Below are 22,432 nucleotides of genomic sequence, written 5' to 3' on the forward strand. Positions count from 1 at the left end.
AGTCAAGCTATCCTGGCTGAAGACGGCTGATAGCCAGAAACCGGTCCTAGGATGCTTGATTCCGGTCCAGGAAAGACATGGCTTGGCAGTTCGGGCTGGACTGTTCCCATGAGGCACAGGGTCAAGGCTGATTTGCATATGCCATGTCTGAACTGGGGTGGTGTGGAGTGCAAAAAAACGATGGATTTAGGCCCAGATCTCTGTACTGGGGTGAATGTATGACAGTGTTCTGCATTCTGTCCATCAACTGTTGTTTTTGCCTTTGTCACCCCGAGTGGAATGGGTATGCTCAGACGTGAGTCCCATGCTCTCCACACCACTGGAGTCAAGCTATCGTGGCTGAAGACGGCTGATAGCCAGAAACCGGTCCTATGAGGCTTGATTCCGGTCCAGGAAAGACATGGCTTGGCAGTTCGGGCTGGACTGTTCCCATGAAGCACAGGGTCAAGGCTGATTTGCATAAGGCCATGTCTGAACTGAGGTGGTGTGGAGTGCAAAAAAAACGATGGATTTAGGCCCAGATCTCTGTACTGGGGTGAATGTATGACAGTTACAGTTACAGACTAGAACAGGTGTATGAACAGTTACAGTTTCTTCTGCACATGTGCAGAGTAGCAGAGCCTGAATATAGTCTGTCTATAAGCAGAGTATAAGAGTAAACAACAGCAAGGAAGGCCAAATCACATAGTGAGGACATGGCAGACAAGATGGCTGCCGAATACAAGATGGCTTTAGCTAAATGCTACCAAATTACAACACTGAAAATGCCATGGAATCCAGAGCCAGGCAGCTATACATAGCGGCTATTGAGGTAATTTAGTCAGGATTCCGCTGCCACTTGCTTCTTCAAGAATTTTTAAAGTTTAATATGAATATTTAGTTGATGTTTGTTTCAGCACAAGTGAATACCAAAAGAAAACTGGGATTTGCAATTACCAAAACGATGTGCACTTGATAGTCGATTAATTTCTAGTGAAGCTATATTGTGTGTGCATTGCATCATTTGTAAAATATTAAGTCTGGATCAAAAAGTGTTGCTAATAAGCCTGTGGCCAGTGCTATAGAATTTCAATCAATCAATATTTTCATAGCCCAATTAATCACCAGTGATTGTCTCCGGGCACTAGGATGCAGGGCTCAGTCTCTTCCTGAAATCTGTCAGTGAAGGTGATGTCCCGACATGGAGTGGAAGGTCGTTCCAGGACTTGGGGCCAAGGTAGGAGAAGGAACTGCCTTCGCTGCGGCCCGGTGGATGTGCAGTGTCTGTGCGAGGGCAGCTGCGCTAAGGTCTTTGGATATTTGGTGGAAGTTCAGGTGGTGGTTGATGCCTGCTGGTGCCAGGTCATTGAAGGCTTTGTAGGCATGTTTGACAATATCTTGAATGGGCATCTTTTCTGGATGGGAATCCAGTGGAGGTTCCTGAGGTCTGGGCTGCTGTGTGTCAGTTTAGGCAGGTTGAGGATGAGTCCGGCTGCTGAGTTCCATATTGTCTGCAGTCTCCTCATGAGTTTGGTGATGGTTCCTATGTTCAGTGTGTTGCCGTAGTCCAGCGGCTGGTCACTAGGGCTTGAGTGACAGTTTTCCTTATGCTGATGGGGAGTCATTTGACAATTCTTCGGGGCATGAGGAGAGTGTGGAAGCAGACGCATGAGACTGCGTTCATCTGTCCCTTCATAGTGAGCTTGATGTCCAGGATGATGCTGAGGATGGAGGCGCGGTCTGTCAGTGTGATTGTGGGTCCGAGTTCAGTGGGCCACCAGGTCTCGTCCCAAAGAGAGTTGTTGTTGCTAAAGATCGGCCCTTCTGTCTTGCCAATGACGAGCTTCCGACAGTTGGTCTTCATCGAGTCGGTGACGTTCTTCGTGCAGTTGTGGAAGTTCGTCTTCATTGTGGTGAAGTTTGCTGAGGGCAAGAGGGTGAGCTGTGTGTCTTCAGCGTAGGACATGATGGCCAGGTCCTAGTTTTGGATCATGTTTACTATGGATGTTATGTAGGTGTTAAGGATTGTAGGGATGAGGGTTGAACCTTGAGGGTCCAAGCAAATGGGTATTTTGGGTTCTGAGGAGAAGGTGGGTGTGCGGATTCTCCACATTCCTTCAATGAGGAATGGTGCAATCCATCTGAGGGCATCTCCCTGGATCCCGATGTGGTGCAGCCTCTTGATAAGTGTGTGGTAGGATACAGTGTTTCCCACTGCAGCGCGTCGAGGTGCATCATGTCTGCCAATTCTCTGTCGAGGAGGGCCAGAATGTCATCAGATAATCAGGGCAGTCTCGGTGTTGTGGTTGGCATGAAAATTGGATTGGGAGGTATTGGGCAGGTTGCTTCTCTCTAGGTGTTCCGTGAGCTGCAGGTTGATGGCCTTCTCGAGGACTTTGTTGGGAAAAGGGAGCAGTGAGATTGGGCGGTAGTTCTGGAGTTTCCTGGGATCGGCGGATGCTTTCTTGAGAAGAGGTCTGACTTCTGCATGTTTACAAGCATCAGGAGAGGTGGTTATGATGATGGATGTGTTGAGGATGATTGTGAGTTGGTGGCTGACAACCCTGCTTCTGAGGTTGAAGAGGTGGTGTTGGCAGGGGCCCGTGGGTGCTCCAGAGTGTATGGGCTTAATGATGGCCATGGCGTTCTGTGTCATGAGCTGTTTTAAGACGGTGGGTGGCTGATCGGGGGGAGCTTCCCGTCAAGAAGGATGTGGAGGTCACATTGGGTGCTGAATACCAAGGCTGTGTAGTTTTGACCCCACCTTGTGATAACTCTTCAATCTGCCACCAGATGCTCCCTGCCTATTTATTTCACTCTTTCATGTTCTTCTGCATCCCTCCTTTCTTTCTTGGTCAATGTTTTTCTGGATTTCTGTTCCACCTTCTTTGTTTTTCTCTCTCTTGATCTAAGGATAAGGACAAATAAGTGCCTGTGGGCCACACATGCCACCACCAGCTCAAATAAATGCTGTGTGTGTCAAAGCTAATAACATAAACTATGTATAATCAGTGTATTCTTGAAAGTCACCTTTTAGTGTAGTAAATATTTTATTTTTAACATAGCAGAAGCATATGTACCACAAACTTTCATGCACTTCCGACTGCACTTACCTGATTTTTATCACTGGCACCAATCCATATTTCAGGGTTGCGTTTTACACTGTTGAATACCAGCTGCTGAATATAACTATCTTCTGTTTGAGAGTGCACAGAAGCAAGATGGGCACCGGGAGTAAGACTCTGACAATGAATCTGAGGAAACAAACACTACTTACAGCATGTGGAAGAGATGCAAAGTAGACACAGACTACAGGAATAACAAGCATTACAATCAAAGAGGGTCACAAATTGTAGACCTGGCAGGTGAAACCTATGTGTTATGCGGATACTCAGTAAGTTAGAGATTGAAAAGCAGCAGTCTCAGTTACTTTGAGAGGTGCAGAGTTAAAAATATACAAAGTAACTCTAATTGACAGAAGCAGACTGACCACAACAATAAAGTACCACTCTCAGGGCCCATTTGCCAAAATCACAGGGCACCTGAAGGGGCATACCAGTAGCATCCTTGCAGTAGTTTGGCAGATAAAACTCTCAAATTCCACAGGATACTCCCATTTTTTTAACCAAAGTATGATGTTGTCCAAAATATGTTTTGTCTGCGGCCCCAAGCCTCCTAAAGAATACATTGTTTCTTTTCTCTCATACATCACAAAGCATGTGACAAAGGTAGGAGAAAAATCAAAAGCAAAGACACTGTCTGGTAGATAGGCCACTTAAACCCATCTTCAAATCACACGGCTGCCTTCTGTTAGCTTGAGATCTGGAAAAAGAACAAGGGGACCCTTGTAATCCTAAAAGGGACCAAGGGTAGGAGTAAATTCTCAGAGACAGCGGTCCCTTACAAGTTAAGTTAATGTAAATAGCCAAGATTGGGTATACATATGTCTAGATAGACAGTATTTTAATATTTAATATAGAAACAATAACAACAAAACGATATATACTCAGTGAGTGAGCAGGGGGAGAAAGGGTATTGGGAAATCAGCCGATTTCCTTACCACAGGCAGGTGACCTAAAAGTGACTTATGTCCAAAAAAATCTAATTAGTAGTAGTCACAGTAAAAAAGGACATCTAGTACTCCACACATTTCTTAATTTTTAGTTTAGCGTTAAAGGTGCCGGTGTCGATGACGTTACGATCCCCAAGCAGGTTATGGGATCATCATCAGGACTTATTAGTAGCTTGGAGCATCTTGGAGGTGGTTTAAGCTGTTAGTCATAGTGCCAGGAACCTCAACCAAAGCAGACGCATGAGGAAGGATCTGCTAAGGGCTCTTGGAAACCTGCAATAGGAGGATGGAGGAAGATACATCCACAAAGAAACTTAAAACTTTCCAGCTCAACAGATCTACCTATGATACCATGCTTAGCAGAGTTTAACCTATACTGCATGTAAGTCTGGAGTCTGACTTCCAAAACACAGGCCTCTGCTGTGCCTGAACTCTGACTCCTGCACTTAAACATCTTTTTAATTAGGCACACAGTTTAACCCTGTTCCTCGCTGGTCAAACATGCACTCAACTTATTTTCATTTTAGTACTGTGGAATATGTTTTCTGCTACAATACTTCAGCAAACTCTTACATATCTTGGTTTCTCTGGCAACGTTGTTCATATCTGACAGAATTCAGCCAGGTACTATACCAACTTTTGTTTCCAAGAGTAGAAGACTTAAAAATGGTGTGCCACTAGGCTACAAGTGTATGCCTTCTTTGTGTAATCTATTGATGAGGTCTTTGGTTTTCTTACTTTGTCAACTTGAAATATGTTTCTATGTGTACGCTGATGATTTGGTTACTTACCGGTAATCTTCATTACTCCAAGTCATAGTCTTCCTCATCCCAGTCCTTGCCAGAGAGCACTTTGTTTCTCATCCATATAATTCACCAGTAGCAAAAATATTTAAACTCTGCACCAAACAATCTGTTACCCACTAAGTGGATGATCCATGACCTATAAAGGAAAGCCTAAAATTACTGACATATCAAGCAATAAAATATATCACCATTTTCTCTTTCCTCTTTCTCACAGAGAGGTAGGGAGGGAACCTAGGACTATGAGAAGGAAGACTAGTACTCGTAGTAATGAAGATTACTGGTAAGTAGCCGAGCCATTACCTACCTCGTCCATCTTACGCATCCCAGTCCATTCTAGTGACTGTATACCAATGCTTTTAAAAAAGAAATGACACCATGCCACTTGAAGTAATCAAACACTCAAGTGATTTATTAAATCAACAAAATCAAAAGTCTTAATGAGCTGAGGACAGAACAGCTGTCCCAAACTCAGAAGAAAAAACCTCCTCATTTTTAATCTGAAGTGAGAAATCAATGTGTGAAGGGAAGACCAGGTTGCAACAGCACAGATATCTTTTAAAGAGGTGCTCCTGAAAGCTACCTAAGAGGAGGACATAACCTGAGTGGAGCATCTTGCTATGCCAGTTATGCCAGTACAAAGGTTGTCTATGGAACTCTGACGGGCTATGACAATTCTACCCATTTATAACGATTTAAGGTTGAAGAAGAAGAATGGTGGCCCCTGTTGGATAAGCTAAAAGTAAAAAAGATAAAGTTCACCTTTCCAAAACAGGGAGTTATTTCAATACAGAGAAATTGCTCTATGATCTATATAGTATGCAAATTGTCCCTTGCTCTGTAGACGGACATGGAAAAGGAATGGTAGCACAAACTCCTGGGACAAATGAAAGGTAGAGGATGCCTAGGGATGCAAGGGTCTATGCTGAGGATTGCTGAGGACGCCTCGCACAATGACAGTTCTGATGAGCCTGCGATACATTGCAGGTCTTTGTGAAGGGTTCAATACATATGGCAGTTCATTGGCACTGCTGGATCCACAGGTTGGCAGAGCACCTTAAGCCCATTTCCAAGGGTCCGGGACTGGGGTGGCACCACTTCAAATGATAGACTCACAAGAGGCAGAGTCTAGGTGCAGGTGCAAGATTGTTAGATGCCAGTTATGATCCTGAGGCTTCAGATGAGAAGGCCAGTCAACTAGCCATTGGAGTTACTATGGGTTCAAGAGATGCAGGTCCAGTCCTTCTCACCCTGGTGAGAGAGCAACAGGCAAGTGGTCAGCACATCAGGGCAACAGTTCCTTCAGAGCAGTAGTCCAGAAGAGTGGCAGTCTTTGTAGCAGCACAGCAGTCCTTCTTCCTCACTCAGTATCCACAGGTTGATAGATGGTGTATTGAATTGGTGGTGTCTGAGGTCCAGTATTTATTCACAGTTGTGTCTTTTAAGTGGGGAGAGGCTTCCAGAATCCCGCCTTTGAAATAAATGCACAGGTACCCTGTGCTTCTGGCCCAGGCTCCAGACTAAATGCAAGTGGTATACAGCCCTATGTGTGGAGATAGGACACAGCCTATTCAAGTGTAAATTGAGCTGGGCCCGGTTTATCCCTCCCTCCTGCTAGTTATGGTCCATCCAATCAACACCTAGGCTCTCTATTGTGTGTGGCTGTCTAGGAGAAATACACTAAGCCCAACTGTCACTCACCCCCAGTCATGCAATGCAGAGACAGGCTCCAGGCACTAAATAGCAATGCCAACTTTCTAAAAGTAAAACCACTTTTTCCTTTTTTTTAAACTTTTTTTTATTGGCAAATTCATACAAATTCCTGGAGAAAAACAGAATACAAAATATAGCAATTCATATCAAAACTTAGATAACGAATATAGTATAAGAAACATTTAAAGTATCAATGGCATAGTTACAACATACAAAAGAAAGGATATAGAAAATAGAAAACAAGAATCTAAGAATCAAATTGATTAATCACTGGCAGAATCTGAATAGCCCCTCTCATTAGTATACCATCTAGAGATGGGGTCCCAGATCTGTGCTCCGACTGCTCTTACTTTTCTACCTCTAGTAGCATATATTGCAATTTCTTGTTTATAAATTGAGAGGAATCGACTTAGCCACATACTGAAAGTAGGGGGTTCCGGGTCTTTCCAACGAGCTGCCAGAATGATACGAAAAACGGCGTACCCCAGAAACAAAACAGCTTGTTCCTCACTATTATGACCCAGAGAGTCATCATGGCCTAATATATACAGAGTTAATGAGTCTCTTATCTGATGTCCAAAGACCTGGGCCCAAAACTCGAGTATCATGATCTTTAACCTTGTCAGTTCCGAGCATTCTGAGAACATATGTAATAGATTGGCCAGTGGTTGTTTGCATCTTGGGCAGTTATCGTCGGCCCGGAGACCCCAAGCAAATAATTTTGCCGGTGTGTAGTATAAATTGTATATAACTCTATAGTATTGTGCTTTTAAGTTGGAAGCTATAAAGTATTTTGTTGAAAGAGCAATTGAGAGATCGATATCGACATTGGGGTTTGCTAGTTTTACAGCCCAGGATTGTTCGGTTCGTTCGAAATCATCAGGGGTTTTATCCATCAGCATCTGATAAAGAGCCCCTATTCTTGTAGTTTTTTTACCTATAGCTTCAAAAAGTGGCAAGTTATCTAGTACTATTATTGGTATAACGTTGCGAATACTCGACAATATTTAAAAATATTTGAGAAAATCATAAGTGGGAATGGAGTATTTTTCTTGGAAAGATTCAAAAGAGATGGGGATATTATGTCCTAAAAAGTCACCGACTGTGCTGATACCTAGACGCTCCCACCTCTGCGAGGTAGTATAATTAAGAGAGGGGGAAATAATCTTGCTATGCCACAAAGGGGTATATTTTGTAAAAGTGGGAATAGATAGATATTTAGAGATAGCTTTCCACACAGCCCATGCATCTAGAACTGTCTTCAGTTTAATTTTTTTTATAATACGAGGGCTCTCCCTGCCTTAAAAATAACCCCTTGCACTTATCACCAAGGCTAAGTTCATAGATCGAAGGGATATATAAGTCTGGGGGCAATGAAATAATAATTTTTTTATCAGTAAGTAGGGGATCCATAGATTGAATTAATGTTGCCCATAGATATAGTTCTAGATTAGGAATAGCTAGTCCTCCTCTATCCTGTGGTAGCGACATCAAGCGGAGGGCTCTTCTTATCTTACCATAACTCCACATAAATTTAGAGATGGTAGAATCGATGGTCTTAATGAAGTTAGCTCCCGCTAACAGCGGGATTGCTCTAAAAAGGTAGAGAATCCGTGGAAAAATATTCATTTTTATATCATTTGCCCTTCCAATTATAGATAAATGTAGGTTGTCTATTCTTTTAAGATCTTTTTTAATTTTATCAATGAGGGGGGTGTAATTCAGATAATTAATTTTATCCACCTCAGTAGACAGGCATACTCCTAAGTATGTAGCCTCTTTAACTTTAAGAGGACTTTCATATTGAATATTTTTAGTAGCTAACACCATAGTTTTATCCCTATTTAGAGAATATCCTGAGTAAGTGCCAAAGGCCTGGGTAACTAATTCAATTTCCCGAATTGCATCGGCAGGATTGGTGGTTATAATGGCAACGTGATCAGCGTATGCCATGACTTTGGTGGAATATGAGCCTACTTTAACTGGTTGGATTGAGGGTGTCAAAAAGAGTTTCTGAATGAGGGGATCTATGTATAAGGCAAATAAAATCGGGGAGCATGGGCACCCCTGCCTTGTACCTCTTTGTACCTCAATAAACTCTGACTCAGCGCTGCATATAGAGATGTTTGCCCTAGGGTTGATATATATGGCTTTAATGGCTTTAATGAAGTTGTTTCCAAAATTCTTTCGTTCCAAGATGTTCCATAGAAACTGCCATGATACTCGATCGAAAGCCTTTTCGGCATCGAGGAGAATCATCGCCATCTCGCCCCCCGTGGTGCCCATGATATCAAAGAGGGTAATGGCTCTCCTGGTATGATCTGTAGTGCCCTTTCCGGGAATAAAGCCGTGTTGCCAAGGGGATACGAGATGTTTGATGACCATACTCAACCGATTAGCTAGTATTTTGGCATACAGCTTTGAGTCAGAGTTTATCAAGGATATCGGTCTATATGATGAGGGGAGATGAGATGGTTTTCCTTTTTTGTGGAAAATTACTATATTCGTTTGTTTCCAGGAGTCCGGTGGAACTGAGTGGTACTGTACTCCGAGAAACAAATCTAATAAAAAGGGTATTATTTGACTCCCTAGGATTTTATATAAATCTAGAGGAATTTTGTCAGGGCCTGCCGCTTTGCCATTGGCAAGTTCGGATAAGGCGATCTCTACCTCCGTAAACGTGATTTCTCTGTCCAGATTTGCTTTGACCCTATCATCAATCCTAGAACTTGAGTCTTGATCTGGGAGCCAGCTGTTCAAGAATGTTGTAATATCCGCATCAGAGTATGAAACATCACTGTGATAAAGTTTCTGATAATATTTTTGGAATATATTTACAATATCCTGCGTGGATGTGTATTCCTTGCCCTCAAATTCAATCATCTTTATGCTACTATATGATTGTTTTTGGCGTGTTCGTAATGCTAGCTGCCTGCCAACATTTTCCCCTGATTCATATAGCTTGGTTTTATTTGCTTGATAGGTTTCGGCAGCTTTCTGGATTAAAGAATTATTAATTTCGTTCTTTAGAATCAGTATTTTTTTGAAGGTTTCTGAAGTTGAGACACCCTGACCTATCTGGGTGGCATGATGGGTCTCAAGATCAGAAAGTTCTTGCATGAGCTGTGCATTAATATTATCCTCATTCTTCCTTTTATTAGCTACAAATGAGATAGTTTCTCCCCTTATTGCGGCTTTAAAACAGTCCCAGACCATTATTCTTGACGCACTAAACCGATTACAATCGAAAAAGCCTTGAGCCCATCTTTTCATGTGTATGATATATTCCTGATTGACCAAAAGTCTTCTGTCAAAGGTCCATTTGGTCTTTGGTTTTACCAATTTGGCAGTGTCAAAGATGAAGTTAAGTGCATTATGATCCGAAATCGTTTTGGGGGACTTAATTATATCAATAATAGCCAGACCCTCTAAAGATGACATAACGTAGTCGATTCGAACATATTTATTGTGGGGATGAGAAAATTATGTGTGACCATCAGTATTTTTACCTGACAAATCCCACATAACAAGTAAGTTATGACTTTCCATCAGCTGCCTTAGTGCGTTAAATACCTTTGGTTTGCGCCCTTTGTAATTTACGGACAAGCGGTTATCGACGAGTACTCCTACATCGAGATTAAAATCTCCACAAAAAATTAGTGGACCTGTCCAGGAAGCCAATTCAATTTCTAGCTCTTGAAAGATAGTAGGATCATCAATGTTTGAACCATATATTGCACATATCGTAAGACCGAATTTTAGTTGAGCTATGGCCCATCTACCATTTTTATCAGCCAATCTACGAGTCGGGAGACCCATTATAGTTTTAGCAAGAATAGCTACTCCTCTGGTTTTAGATGATTGGGTTGTGGCTACCATGAGGTTATACCCCGGTAATTTAAGTAGTTCTCTGTCAGCAGCTACGATGTGTGTTTCTTGCAGGCAAAGTATGTCTACAGGGTTCTGACGTGTTAGCTGAAATAACTGAGCCCTTTTACTTCTATCATTAAGGCCTGCCACATTCCATGTACATAAACTCACTCTCCCCATTTAACATGATACAAGCACAGCCCGGTTTTAATATATTGATCACGTGAGTAGCAGCTAACTATATATTTTATACTGGTTCTTTGCTTTCTGCCATATTGGTACCAATCCATATAAAATCTTTGCATATATTTTACCTTTCGAATGAATTTGCACATTTTTTTGCATTTCCCCCCCCTCCCCTTTCCTACCCTCCCCCTCCCCAACCCCCCCCCCCCACAATCCGCCCAATGAGGCATTTAGACTCTAACAAGAGTCTGTTGTGATGGAGAGACACCCCTACCCAGTGCCACACATATAAATCTTATATCTTCTAACAACCCTTAATTGGGCTAAGAAAAAAAAAGAGGTGCGAAAGAGGTGCAGAAAAAGAAAAGAAGAAATATAAAAGGAGAGTGGAACCTTATAGAGGACCTTATAGGACCTTATAAAGAATCAGAAAAGATCAGTACAGATCGTGCGCCAGCTATCTCTGAGTCCGAGAGGCTAGATAGCCCTAGAGCCGGTTAGAAAATATCTAGAAATATCAAATATGTAATGCCATTAAGGATATTTTTACAACTATTTCCCGAATCAAATAGACTTCTAGGTCCTTGACTTGTATGTCGGTTGGATTTAATTCCACCAAGTTTGAGCGATAAGGCCCAGTGTCATAAAGAAGTGATTAGATGTGGCTTTAGTTCAGACTGTCTAGGAAGTCCTTTGCTTTAATTTCCGAGGTGAAAAACTTGGCTTGGCCCTTATAGATGACTTTAAGTGTGGCTGGATTATTCAGGTAAACCTGAGTCTTTTTCTCCAGAAAAGGCTTAATCAGTTGACGGAGCCGCCACCTCTGCTCCACCGTAGTGTGGCAGAAATCGGGCCTTACAAAGTATGAAATTTCACCTCTAGATCGATGGGCATCTGGTCTTGCTTTCTCAGCAATAGCTTGACGGAGAAGGAAGTTTCCAAAATAAACTAAGATTGCCCTTGGATATTTGCCTTGCGAAATTGAGGCCCTTAATGTAAACGGTGTTCTGTGAACGCGTTGGACCTCTAGCTCCCAGTTCCAGGTGGACAATTCGGGGAATGTATCCTTGAATAGCTGGATCACAAATGCGCGTACATTGTCACCCTCAATTTTTTCCGGAATACCTAGTATTCTGAGGTTATTGCGTCGCATACGGTTTTCCATTTCCTCCAGTTTCCACCTAACGTCCTTAAGTTCTGCATCATGAGCGTCTACTTGCTCTTTTACAACAGTGGCTTCAGCTTCATTTATTACTATGCGATCCTCCATATCGATCAATCTTGCATTAGAGGCGGCAACTGATTTGGAAAGTTTACGCACTACGCATTGAACTTTGTGTAATGCTTGTTGAGCCCTACGCCCATCCTTTGAAGTCTGTTCTCTATGGGAAGCTATCGCTTGAAGCACCGTGTCCATAACAGATGTTAAAGTGGCATTTTGCTGTTCAAGAAAGGGGGTACCATCGATATGGGCTCTGGAGGAGGGATCCTGCGAGCTAGAAGCTATTGCTGGAGAATAGTCCCAAAGCGGACCATCAACGCCGTGATGGCTTTTTTTCTTTCTTAGCACTGTGTGCCTCCTATCTCTGGATTCGCCCATGGCAGCATCAGGGTCACTTTCCCGTGAACTCACATTAGAGCCCGTATGAAGATCAGAGTCAGAATAGGAATAGGAATAGGAGTCTGAGTCTATGTCTAGGTCTTGAGACAATATGGGATCCTCAGCCCCTTCAGAGATGGTGAAAAACTCGGATGGTCCCTTGTCTGTGTCCGACGCTATGCCCATCCCCCCTTTAAGATCACATGGAGGGACTACTAGAACCTGCTCACTGCTTTTATGCTGCCAAGAGTTGGCATCCTCGTTAATTAGACTAGGAGAGACAGTCTCAGGAGGCAGGATATTCGTCTGGGGGTGCACTGGAGTTAGTACTGTAGTGTTGAGGCTCAGAGAAGATATGGCATTATGGAGGGTGGATGTGGCCTGTGCTAGGTGCGGTACAAGTGCAGGCCTACCTTCCTTCTGGATCAGTTCCAGCCCATCTGCTGATGCTACTTGCGTTGTTGGCCTTGCAGGTATTGATTCTGTACCAGGCACCCCTGACATGTCCGTTGATCCCCCATTCACCTGGATGTGTGCAGTAGCCTGTGACTGCACAGTTGGGTCGGCTTCTGCAGCTTCTGTAACGACAGCTGCTCCGGAGGCCGAGGCTGAGGCTGATTCTGCAGGAAGAGCAGGAAGAGTAGACAGCAAATCCGCACTGGTGAGAGCCGCGGGAGCTGCTGCAATCATCGTCCCGCTTGTTGCGTGGTGAGCGTAGGGGGAGGGAGCAGTCGCTGCAGGAGCGGGGCCGGCAGGCTTTTTTCGTAATAGATCCACCACCGAGGGACCCGGGCCCGGTGTGGTAGGAGTTTTTGCCAGCTTAGGATGTTTTTGATGTTTATGATGTATCTGCACTTGTGAAACATCGCGGCCGGTAACTTCATCTGTCACGGACCCTCCAGCGCGTCTCGCTGCCAGTTTAAGGTCGCGGAGGGCTTGCTTAGCCGCTCGAGTTTTGGAGGCGGCTGCGACCGCTGCTGCATTTTTCGGGGCCATCTGCTCAGTGAGGCAAGCAGAGTCCGTCTCTGCCACAATGGTGGATTGCTTCTGTGCTTTGCTACCTCCGTCCTGAGCACTGGAAAGGTCCTTACTTATTTGGTGCCGCAAAAAGAGTCTCAGCACCGTAAAACCGAGAACTGAGGCCACCAGATGGAGATATGAGCGAGACCGCCCTGTTAAGGATGGTGGATCAGCTAATCCTGCCGGGTAGGTTCCATGCATTATTTATTTCCTCTCCCCCGCATGTGAAGAAATCTTCGTATTTTTCTTAGTGTTCACCAGAATAGGTCCCATTCTCTGCCAAAACACCTCATAGCCCATAAATTAAGGCACTGGTCAGAGGATGTCTCACAGCGGTAAAAGTAAAACCAAAGGGGATGACGGACGGAGTGATGAACAATGCAAGCACTCACCCCCAGTCAACTGATCTGGGTTTAATCCATCATCATTCTTTAGCTCACTCTGACACCCCAGTTCAGACATGGCCATATGCAAATCAGCCTGACCCAGTGCCTCATGGGAACAGTCCAGCCAAAACTGCCAAGCTATGTCTTCCCTGGACCGGAAACAAGCATCCTGGGACCGTTTTCTGGCTAGTCAGCCGTCATCAGCCAGGCTAGCTTGCATCCAGTGGCAAAGTGGGCAAGGGACCCACGTCTGGGCATACCCTGACAACTTAGGGCAAACAAAGCAAAACCAAAGGGGATGACGGATGGAGTGTTGAACAATGCAAGCACTCACCCCCAGTCAACTGATCTAGGTGTATTCCATCATCATTCTTTAGCTCACTGCGCCACTCCAGTTCAGACATGGCCATATGCAAATCAGCCTGACCCAGTGCCTCATGGAAACAGTTCAGCCCAAACTTTCTAAAAGTGGCATTTTTAGAATTCTGACTTAAAATCTGACTACACCATAACTTAGGATAAATTGTGATTCCAGAGACACCTAACAGGAAAGCGTTACCTGTTCCTATTTGGCAATTACATTTAAAAAAAGTAATATGGTACTTCCAATAGTATCCTATGAGAGGTTGGCCTTGCGGTGCAAGAGGTTTTCACTACCAGGATATCTAAAACTTAAAAGTACATGTTCAACCTGGTGCTGACTAGCAGTCTGTCTTCTTAGCAAACTCTCTGGGATCAGTGAGCTTATTGTCAATTAAGTATGGGCACGGGTTTGCAAAACCAAGACTCAACATGAGCACCTTTGCAATCAACTATTTCACTGCCTTTCACCTAACCATACAAGAAAGAAATCCACACAATCCACCCAGGTTTGTTGGGGCAGCATCTGGCTATCCCAAACATTCTGCCTGTACTTCTCAGGGATGCCATCATATTTTCTGATACAGGCTTCCTTCTTGGGAGAATACCTCATCATGTCCCCCTCCTCTAGGGCCAGTAGGGTGTCCCACCCTTCACTAGGGATGTGGTTCCAAAGACTAGCCTCTTAATCCCCCTCAGGGATCCTGTGCATCTGAAAGCAATCTCATAAGCCTCAAACTACTTATCAGTACTGTCCCCCACAACAAAGTAGGCATCAGGCCCCTAGGAATATGGACCCTCTTGTCTCCAGAGGGCACTGTAGAAATGCTGCTATCATCACTGCTGGACTCTGCCTGTCTGGCCTGGATATCCAGCTCCTTATGACTCTGTTCATGAGCCAGCAACACATGTTTACCCTCCAAAGCTCTCTAAGCCTTCTTCTCCTCAATGGCTTGTTTCCTTTCCTCTATCCACAATGGGGCCATCTGCAGCTTGACTGCTCTCTCCTCCTTCCTCTCTGCCAGCTCCTCTGGGAACGTGCTGGGAGGAAAGACACTGCTCCCTGTCCTGGCAGAAGGCTCCCCTTCAGGGGTCAAGTCATCCCTCTCAACTGCAGGTGGTAACTCAGGAATATCCTTTTCAGGCCCTTTCATTCCATTATCCTAATCTGTGGCTTCAACCCGTGACTGATGGGCTTCTTCCCAGGCCCTCAGAACTCCACGTTCCTGGTGGTGCCCTTAGCTGGCAGTCCCCTTTCCTTGAAGAATTTCTTGAGCTGGGCCCCAGTGTAGGACTCAATGCTAGCCAGTTCAAACTCCATGCTTAAAGAGGTGTATTCAGGTACTATATTCAGAGGGAGCATTTAGAAAAATAAAAGGGGCCAATTAGGGAGAATTTAAACTTGAATTGGTCTCAGATATCAGATGGTAGTGTACACCAAATCACTGCATAGCATTGCACAAACACAAGTCCTGATCCTCACTGCTGGTCACCAATGTAAGAAATTTGGGATGTTGGTTGACTGGGGCGTGAGCTCTGGCCAAGGAGCAACCACAATCCTTGTCAGGGTAAGGCACACGCAATCCCAAATTAACCTTCACAGAGAGCAGTCAGGCTTAACTTCCAAGAAATGTGTAAAGTATTGGTGCAGAACTTTAAACAGTAATAAATTGAAAATCCCCACACATAATGGATCCTAAACTAAGTTAGAAAAATAGAGTACATTTCAATACATTATTTGACACCAAAAGAACAAAAATGTAAAGAGTAAAATAGGGCTATGAATTTTTAAAGATTTTAGTACAAACTAGAACCTAAAAGGTCAAAGCAGCAACTGCAGACTACTAGATGTGCAAGACTGGTTCAAAGTAAAAAAATATGGCCAACCACTTTGGAGCATTGATCGGATTCAAGGAGTGCAGTGACTCATTCAGCAAACCGATCTTTCCTTAATAAATAGAGCAAGACCAAAACAATCAGTATAACTGGAGATATTCAATTTTATAGATTTTAGCAGAAATATTGCTAACAAGCACAAAATACAAACAGTGGATATTTGTCAAGACAGGGACAAAGTCACAAGTTCAGGCCGAACACAATGGAGTGCAGGCCAACTATGGGGATGCAGTGAACACAGTACCATTTCTTCCTGCCATTAAATTTAGGTTTGCGGAGCATTGCATGGATCTGGGATGAAAATGAGTCACGCAGCCAAAGAGATGTGTTGGCGCTGATGCTCTGATGCAAGGATCTGCCTCATCGTTGAGGAGTCCATAAATAACCCTTCAATGTGCAGTCCATCATTGAGGATGCGGCACATAGTCAAGGCAAAACGTTGGTTCCAAGAAGTTTGCGAGATTGTGATGCGGAGTTCGAAGTTGTTTTTGAGGGTTCCTTTGATGAAGGATGTGAAGTCTGGCACCAAGGATGCCCCTGGCAGTTGTGGCTCTGATGAGGCTGCAATGCATTGCAGATCTTTACGACAGGTCCAATCAACAAAGCAGTGGTGGGGTAGCGGTTCTGCTTAGTTTTGCGCTGTGCAGCAGAGGCAATGCATCAGTTCTGCTGGATCCACCGGTTGGCAGAGCTCCTTAAGCCCATGGGTCTAGGACTGGGATGGCACCTCTTGGCAGGTTAGACTCACAGAGAGCAGATTGCAGGTGCAGGTGCAAGGTTGATGGAAGCCTCATATCCCTGAGTCTTCTAATCAGGATTCCAGCCAACTGGTGTGATACTCGCCACTAACCGAAAGACCAAGATTTTCGACAGGGGCGATGTGTAGCTCCCCCTCCTCTCTCTCCTATCCCTTCTCTTGATGTTGCGGTTACAGCACTCAACCAGGAAGAGTCTTCAAAGGGGGTTAGAGAGATGGGACAAAATAACAGAAAAATCAATGGCGGTTCAGCTTCTGGAGATCTGGTTGCCCCCTTTCATCAAGTGCTGCCCTCTGTAGTAGACCACCTACTTCACGGTACGTATTCTAAAAGAGCGAAACACTATTACTAGGAGGATCATAGTACTATGTAATAAGTTACTGTTCTATGCTTTTACTTGTTTTAATGTTTATCACCCACCTCTTTCAAAGACTAGTCCAATATGGTTCTTTGAGGATCTGGCTCTAGTCTTAAATTACTATCAATCCTCTCCTAATGTGGGCAATCCTCTTGGATTTGATTCTGAATTGCAAATGTGACACATGTCCTGCTTCAAGAGACCTGCAAACAAATTTTAAAATCCAAATCCTTTTAATGCAATTATATGTGTCACAGAACAGTAGCCTTGGATATCGCTTCCATTCCACCAAAGATGCTTTCCCCTCTAATCAAATGCTATCTGTACTTTTGAACCATCCAGAAAGAAGTTTAAATTAGCTTACTTTTGTTGTTTTCCTTATTTTACATTGCTGTTGAAACAGTGCTGAGCTCAGCAGAGATTCCAGCTTGCATCAGGTTCGGAAACTCCAGCTGGAAGTTGATGATCTGGTAAGTATTCTCAGATTCTGAGAGATTGAGTAGAGTGCAGCTCTTCTCTCCACCATCTACGAAGCAGAGCAGGTTTCTGATGCAAGTGTGCATTTATATAAACACCTGTATGACACAAGAATGGTCTAGAACTGTCTGGCTCCTCCGGTTATGCTAGAGGCATGTCTTTTATAAAAACAACAGCTGTCAAAACAATGTGAACTGTATGGCTGCTTCCAGTTATAAAGGTGGCACGTTTTTAAACAGATGCCAAAACAAGTCTGTTAAACAGGTGGCTACATTCTGTTATGTAAGAAACAGTATTTGAATTTGGGCAGCTGGTAAAAACAAGTCTGGGTAAACAGGCAGCTGGTAAAAACAAGTCTGCATAAACAGGTGTTTCCGCCCTGTCTGGTGAAACTAAGTCTGGATAAACAGGTGGCTCCATCCTGTCTGTTAGACTAGGGGAGCAATAGTAAACCTCCAAAGACCATAGCGGAAGAGGTGAGAACAGGGCAAACCTGTGGGCAGAAACAAAACTTGAAAGGAAGGACACAGACTAGGATGGTGGGTTGACAACGACAGGGCCAACAGGAGCAACAGAGATAGCTGAGGCTGGAGATGCAGGTGCATTCCTTCTCACCCATGTGGGAGGGTGGCAGGTTGGTATACCAGGGTAGCAGTTCCTTCAGAGTAACACTCCGGCAGAGTGGCAGTGTTTGTAGCAGCACATTATTCCTTCTTCCTGGCAGAGTACTCACAGGTCCCAAAGTATACTGAAGTAGTGGTGTCTGAGGTACAGTATTTATCCCAGTTGTGCCTGTAAAGTGTGGAGAGGCTTCTAGTGGCATGCCTTTGAATGCATAGGTGCCCTCCCTTCCTGGCCCTGGCTCCAGACTAACTACACAGGGTATGCAGCTTTTATTGGGTAGAAAAGACTCAGCCTATTCGTTGTAATACTTTATTCGATAGATATATATCATAAAAGTACAAACATTTAAAAAAGAAAAATACATAAAACAATCCATCCAATAGTACTACAATTCCATCCAGAACAACAAGGGTAAAAACAAAGTTAAAAACAATACATTCTTTCTAAAAAAAGAGTTGTACATTGCCCAACAACCTTGAGCGAATTAGCCAGGCACCCGCTAGATATTTGGCGACCCCACAAATAATAAACATGGAAACAGTGTTGGTTGAAATAATACGCAGGGCTAATCTGTGATCCTTCACTCCTAAGTCCCTGCATACTGGTTTCAACCATTTAGCTCTAACATGCTTATAGGCTGTACATGCAAACATAAAGTGGCCGAGGGTTTCCTCTGGACATGGGCAGCCAGGGCAGTTCAAGTCATGCCCTCCCTTGGTCTTCCACCCTTCCATGAATTTTTTAAGGGGCAGGGTACCATGTCGTAATTTCAAAAACAAAGTTCTATCTCTAGGTATTTGGATAAAATCCAGGAAAGGTTCTAGCTTCCTTGAAGGTTTATGATCCAAAAAGTTGGACGTCAGGGTTCCCTGGTTTGAGTTAGAGTTGACCTTAGCCTCAACCCAATCCCAATAAAGTTTTTTGACAACTTGTTTGGCGGGGGGGCATTGTGAGACCCAGAACTCTCCCAAACCTATGGAAATTGCCAGCGTTTTGAGGTTATTTAGCCACTTTATTTTGTTTGTGACATTTAGAGAGATTAACTCGTCCAACACTCGAGCGTATTGTGCTAGTTCTTGTGTCCTTCTAAGGCGCACCCAGTATAACAGCGGCCTTAGTTGGACTTTATCTGTAATTGTTTTTTTACCCATATCGAAAAATAGTGGTGTCAAGGGGGTTGAAACTGGGAGTGAGACTAAGTCCCTAATGAACTTGTTCTCCGCAGTAGCTAGGGTCTTGGTGTTTTCGGCACCCCATAGTTCGGAGCCGTAGACTGCCGAAGCTAAAGCCTTCCCTTCGTAGACTGCCAACGCAGGGGCCACCGGTCTGCTAATGGAAAGACGCTGGTTCTTTAATATAGCTCCAGAGACCCTTTTGAGATTTAATACCATCTTTGATATATGGGAATCCCAGCTCATATTGTTGGACAACCTTACCCCAAGGTAGTCAAATTCACTCACAACCTCTAGAGGGGACCCATACAATGTAAGATAAGCCTTCCTAACCTTTCTGTGTGTGGATAAAACCATAAACTTTGTTTCAAGGTATTTACTGTTAGCCCACAATCTTTACAGAAGAGGGAAAAACGGTCAAGCAGTTTTTGGAGACCCTGGGGGGTCTTGGACATCAAGAGGGTATCGTCCGCAAAGAGGAGTGTGGGGGTTTTCTCCCCGGCGAGGACAGGGGCATCCGCAGGGTCCTCCCTCAAATGGTCCACCACCCCATTTCTAAAGAGGGAGAACAGTGTCGGGGCCATCACACATCCCTGCCGCACCCCTCTGTTAACTGGTACCCTCCCTGTCAATTGGCCCTGACTCCCCCACCGTATCCTTGCATAGTTATTCTCATGGAGCTTGATAACAAATTGCAGCAAATAACTAGGAAACCCCAAGGCCAATAGAACCTCCCATAATTAGGCGCGTGGAATAACATCAAACGCAGTTTTCAGGTCTATGAAGGCCAAGTAAAGGCTACCCTTAGTAATTAATACTGACTTCCAATAGACCGCACAAAACCGGAAGACCTGATCCACTGCCCCAACATTCCGCCTAAACCCGGCCTGGAAGTGGGTTAGAATACCATCGTCCATAAGCCAAGTCTCTACTCGATTTATAATGACCCTGCCAACTACCTTTTGTATGGTGTCAATTAAACTGATTGGTCTGTAGTTGGCAGGATCCTCTCTATCACCTTTTTTGTGTATCGTGATCACCTCCGCCCCTTTCCATGATTCCAGGACGGGGTGGCCTTGCTGGATTAGGTTCATTAAACATGCTACATAATCAGCCCAAATTTTGGGATCGTGTAATAGTAGGTCCCCAGGCAGACCGTCTGGACCGGCTGCCTTACCTGGAAGAATTTTTAAGATGGCATCTCTAACTTCTCGCGGGGTGAATGAATCCGCCTTACTCCCCAAGTCCGATCTAGGGTTACTCTGATTACCCACGGATGGTGGTATTGAGGGAGCTTCGGCACCATCCTCACAATACAGTTTTAAGAAATGGGCATACCATTGCTGTTCATTAATATGGTTTAAAATAGGGTCAACTCCCCTGCGATCTAAGACATTGATTAATTTCCAAAAAACAGTTGAGTTCTTTCCACAGGCAGCGACCTTGAGCTGTTGCCAAAGCTCCTCCTCCCAATTTTTCTTGGCTAAGGTTAAGGTGCTGCGGTACTCCTTTCTAGCTAATTTCACTGCTATAGGGTCTTTCGATTTTATGGCCAGTGCAATAGCCTTCCTCTTTTCTCTACAGTTCGCTGTGTACCATGGATTAGCCTTCGGGGGTCTGAGATCCACTCGAGTGGGCCCCTGGGGGCTTTTAAGAAAATACTTTCCTATTTTAGCAGTTAGGTTTTTGTACTGGGCTAGCAAGTTAGGCCCTGAAAAGTGGGGATCTGCCAATTCCACCACTGAGAGGCTATCGGTTTCTGCTGTGACTAGTTCCCTAATGCTGTTAATTTTCCCCTCTTCACATTTTACCACATCCCATCTTAGTTTCCGATTACAGTTGGAGGGGAAGACCTCCTTAGTGATCAGCTCAGGCCCCCCACTCTTACAAATTCCATTAGCCCAATTGATTTTTATACATAATGGGTTGTGATCACTGTCTGAGGTCTGTCTAACCTCCATATCTACTAAACTGGCCCAAGATTGCACATCTAAAAGAATGTAATCGATTCGTGATGGGCAGCCTAGCCTATTGTAGGTCATTGCCCCGTCACGATCAGAAATAGTCCGTCCATTTAGAGCCCGTAAGTTGTGTTCCAGGGTGAGGGCATTTAACTGGATTGCTCTGGCAGACCATTTCTTAATAGGAGCCAATGCTAAAGGGGGAATTGTCTGTATCCAATCCTCAGAAATCAAACCCAGTACATCCTCATCATCCAAAGGTTCAAATGTACAGTTAAAGTCACCCCCCACCAAAATTTGGGACCTGGGCGGCAATTCTGACAGCTTAACATCCAGCAGCTCAATTATTGGCGAGGTTAGACCACCCTGAACCCCTCTTGCATAAACACAAAAAAGATGTACAATACCCCCATGTGGACTTTTCCGGGAAATGTGCAAAATATCATTAGAATAAACTTTGTGTAATGACAGTGCAGTTTAGATTAACCTTCACCCAGATGAGCAAACCACCAGAGGGGCGTCCCTTCCCTGAGGAAACTGCTGGGACAAAATAGGTAGAATACCCGTTTTTGTATTGCGGGGATAAGGACCAAGTGTCCTGAAACATACAAATTTGGAAGGAATCCATAAAGTCGCTCCATTCCGGGTTAACAAGGTTTCTCCTAAGCCCTGCTATGTTCCATGAAAGGATATTAATCGGGGTGAGGGGTGCAGATGGTACCATACAGCCTGATTCATGAAAAACTGCATTTGCGAGTCTCAAATAGTGATAAAATGCGAATCGCTATTGAGAACTCGCAAATCAGAATTCATGTACATTACGTGAAAAAAAAAGCGACTCGCACGCGGGCGCTAAATCCGTTAGCGACTAACTATAATCGCAGAATAATCGCTATTTCCGGCTACCTGCGTCGGGAATGCGAGTCGCAATCTCGTGCGATCGGGAATGCGAGTCGCAATCTCGTGCGATCGGGAATGCGAGTCGCAATCTCGCGCGATCGGGAAAACGGGAAGTCGCTTTTCGAGCACAGTGATGACATCACAACCAGGAAGCAGGCAGTTCCCACCCCCAAACACCACAGTGAGGCAAACCTCGAGGGAGCAAGTCGGAAAGCAGCAGCTAATCTTGTGATAGCGAAATTACTACCAAACTGCTGCCATGTCTGAGGAACCTGTTCCTGGCCCCAGCAACAGCGC

At 44.3% G+C, this 22,432-nt stretch overlaps 1 protein-coding gene across 1 annotated transcript in view; it reads right to left on the minus strand.

Annotated features, from left to right (window-relative positions):
- Positions 1-22,432, minus strand: part of LOC144828035 (lectin-like) — a 333,296-nt gene that overhangs the window by 126,673 nt on the left and 184,191 nt on the right. The window contains exon 4 of the mRNA XM_078686172.1: positions 3,093-3,233. Coding sequence (XP_078542298.1) covers positions 3,093-3,233 — 141 coding nt within the window. The remainder of the gene's footprint in view (positions 1-3,092; positions 3,234-22,432) is intronic.

Source organism: Lissotriton helveticus, chromosome 4_1 (genome assembly GCF_964261635.1).
Source record: "Lissotriton helveticus chromosome 4_1, aLisHel1.1, whole genome shotgun sequence".
Taxonomy (NCBI): domain Eukaryota; kingdom Metazoa; phylum Chordata; class Amphibia; order Caudata; family Salamandridae; genus Lissotriton; species Lissotriton helveticus.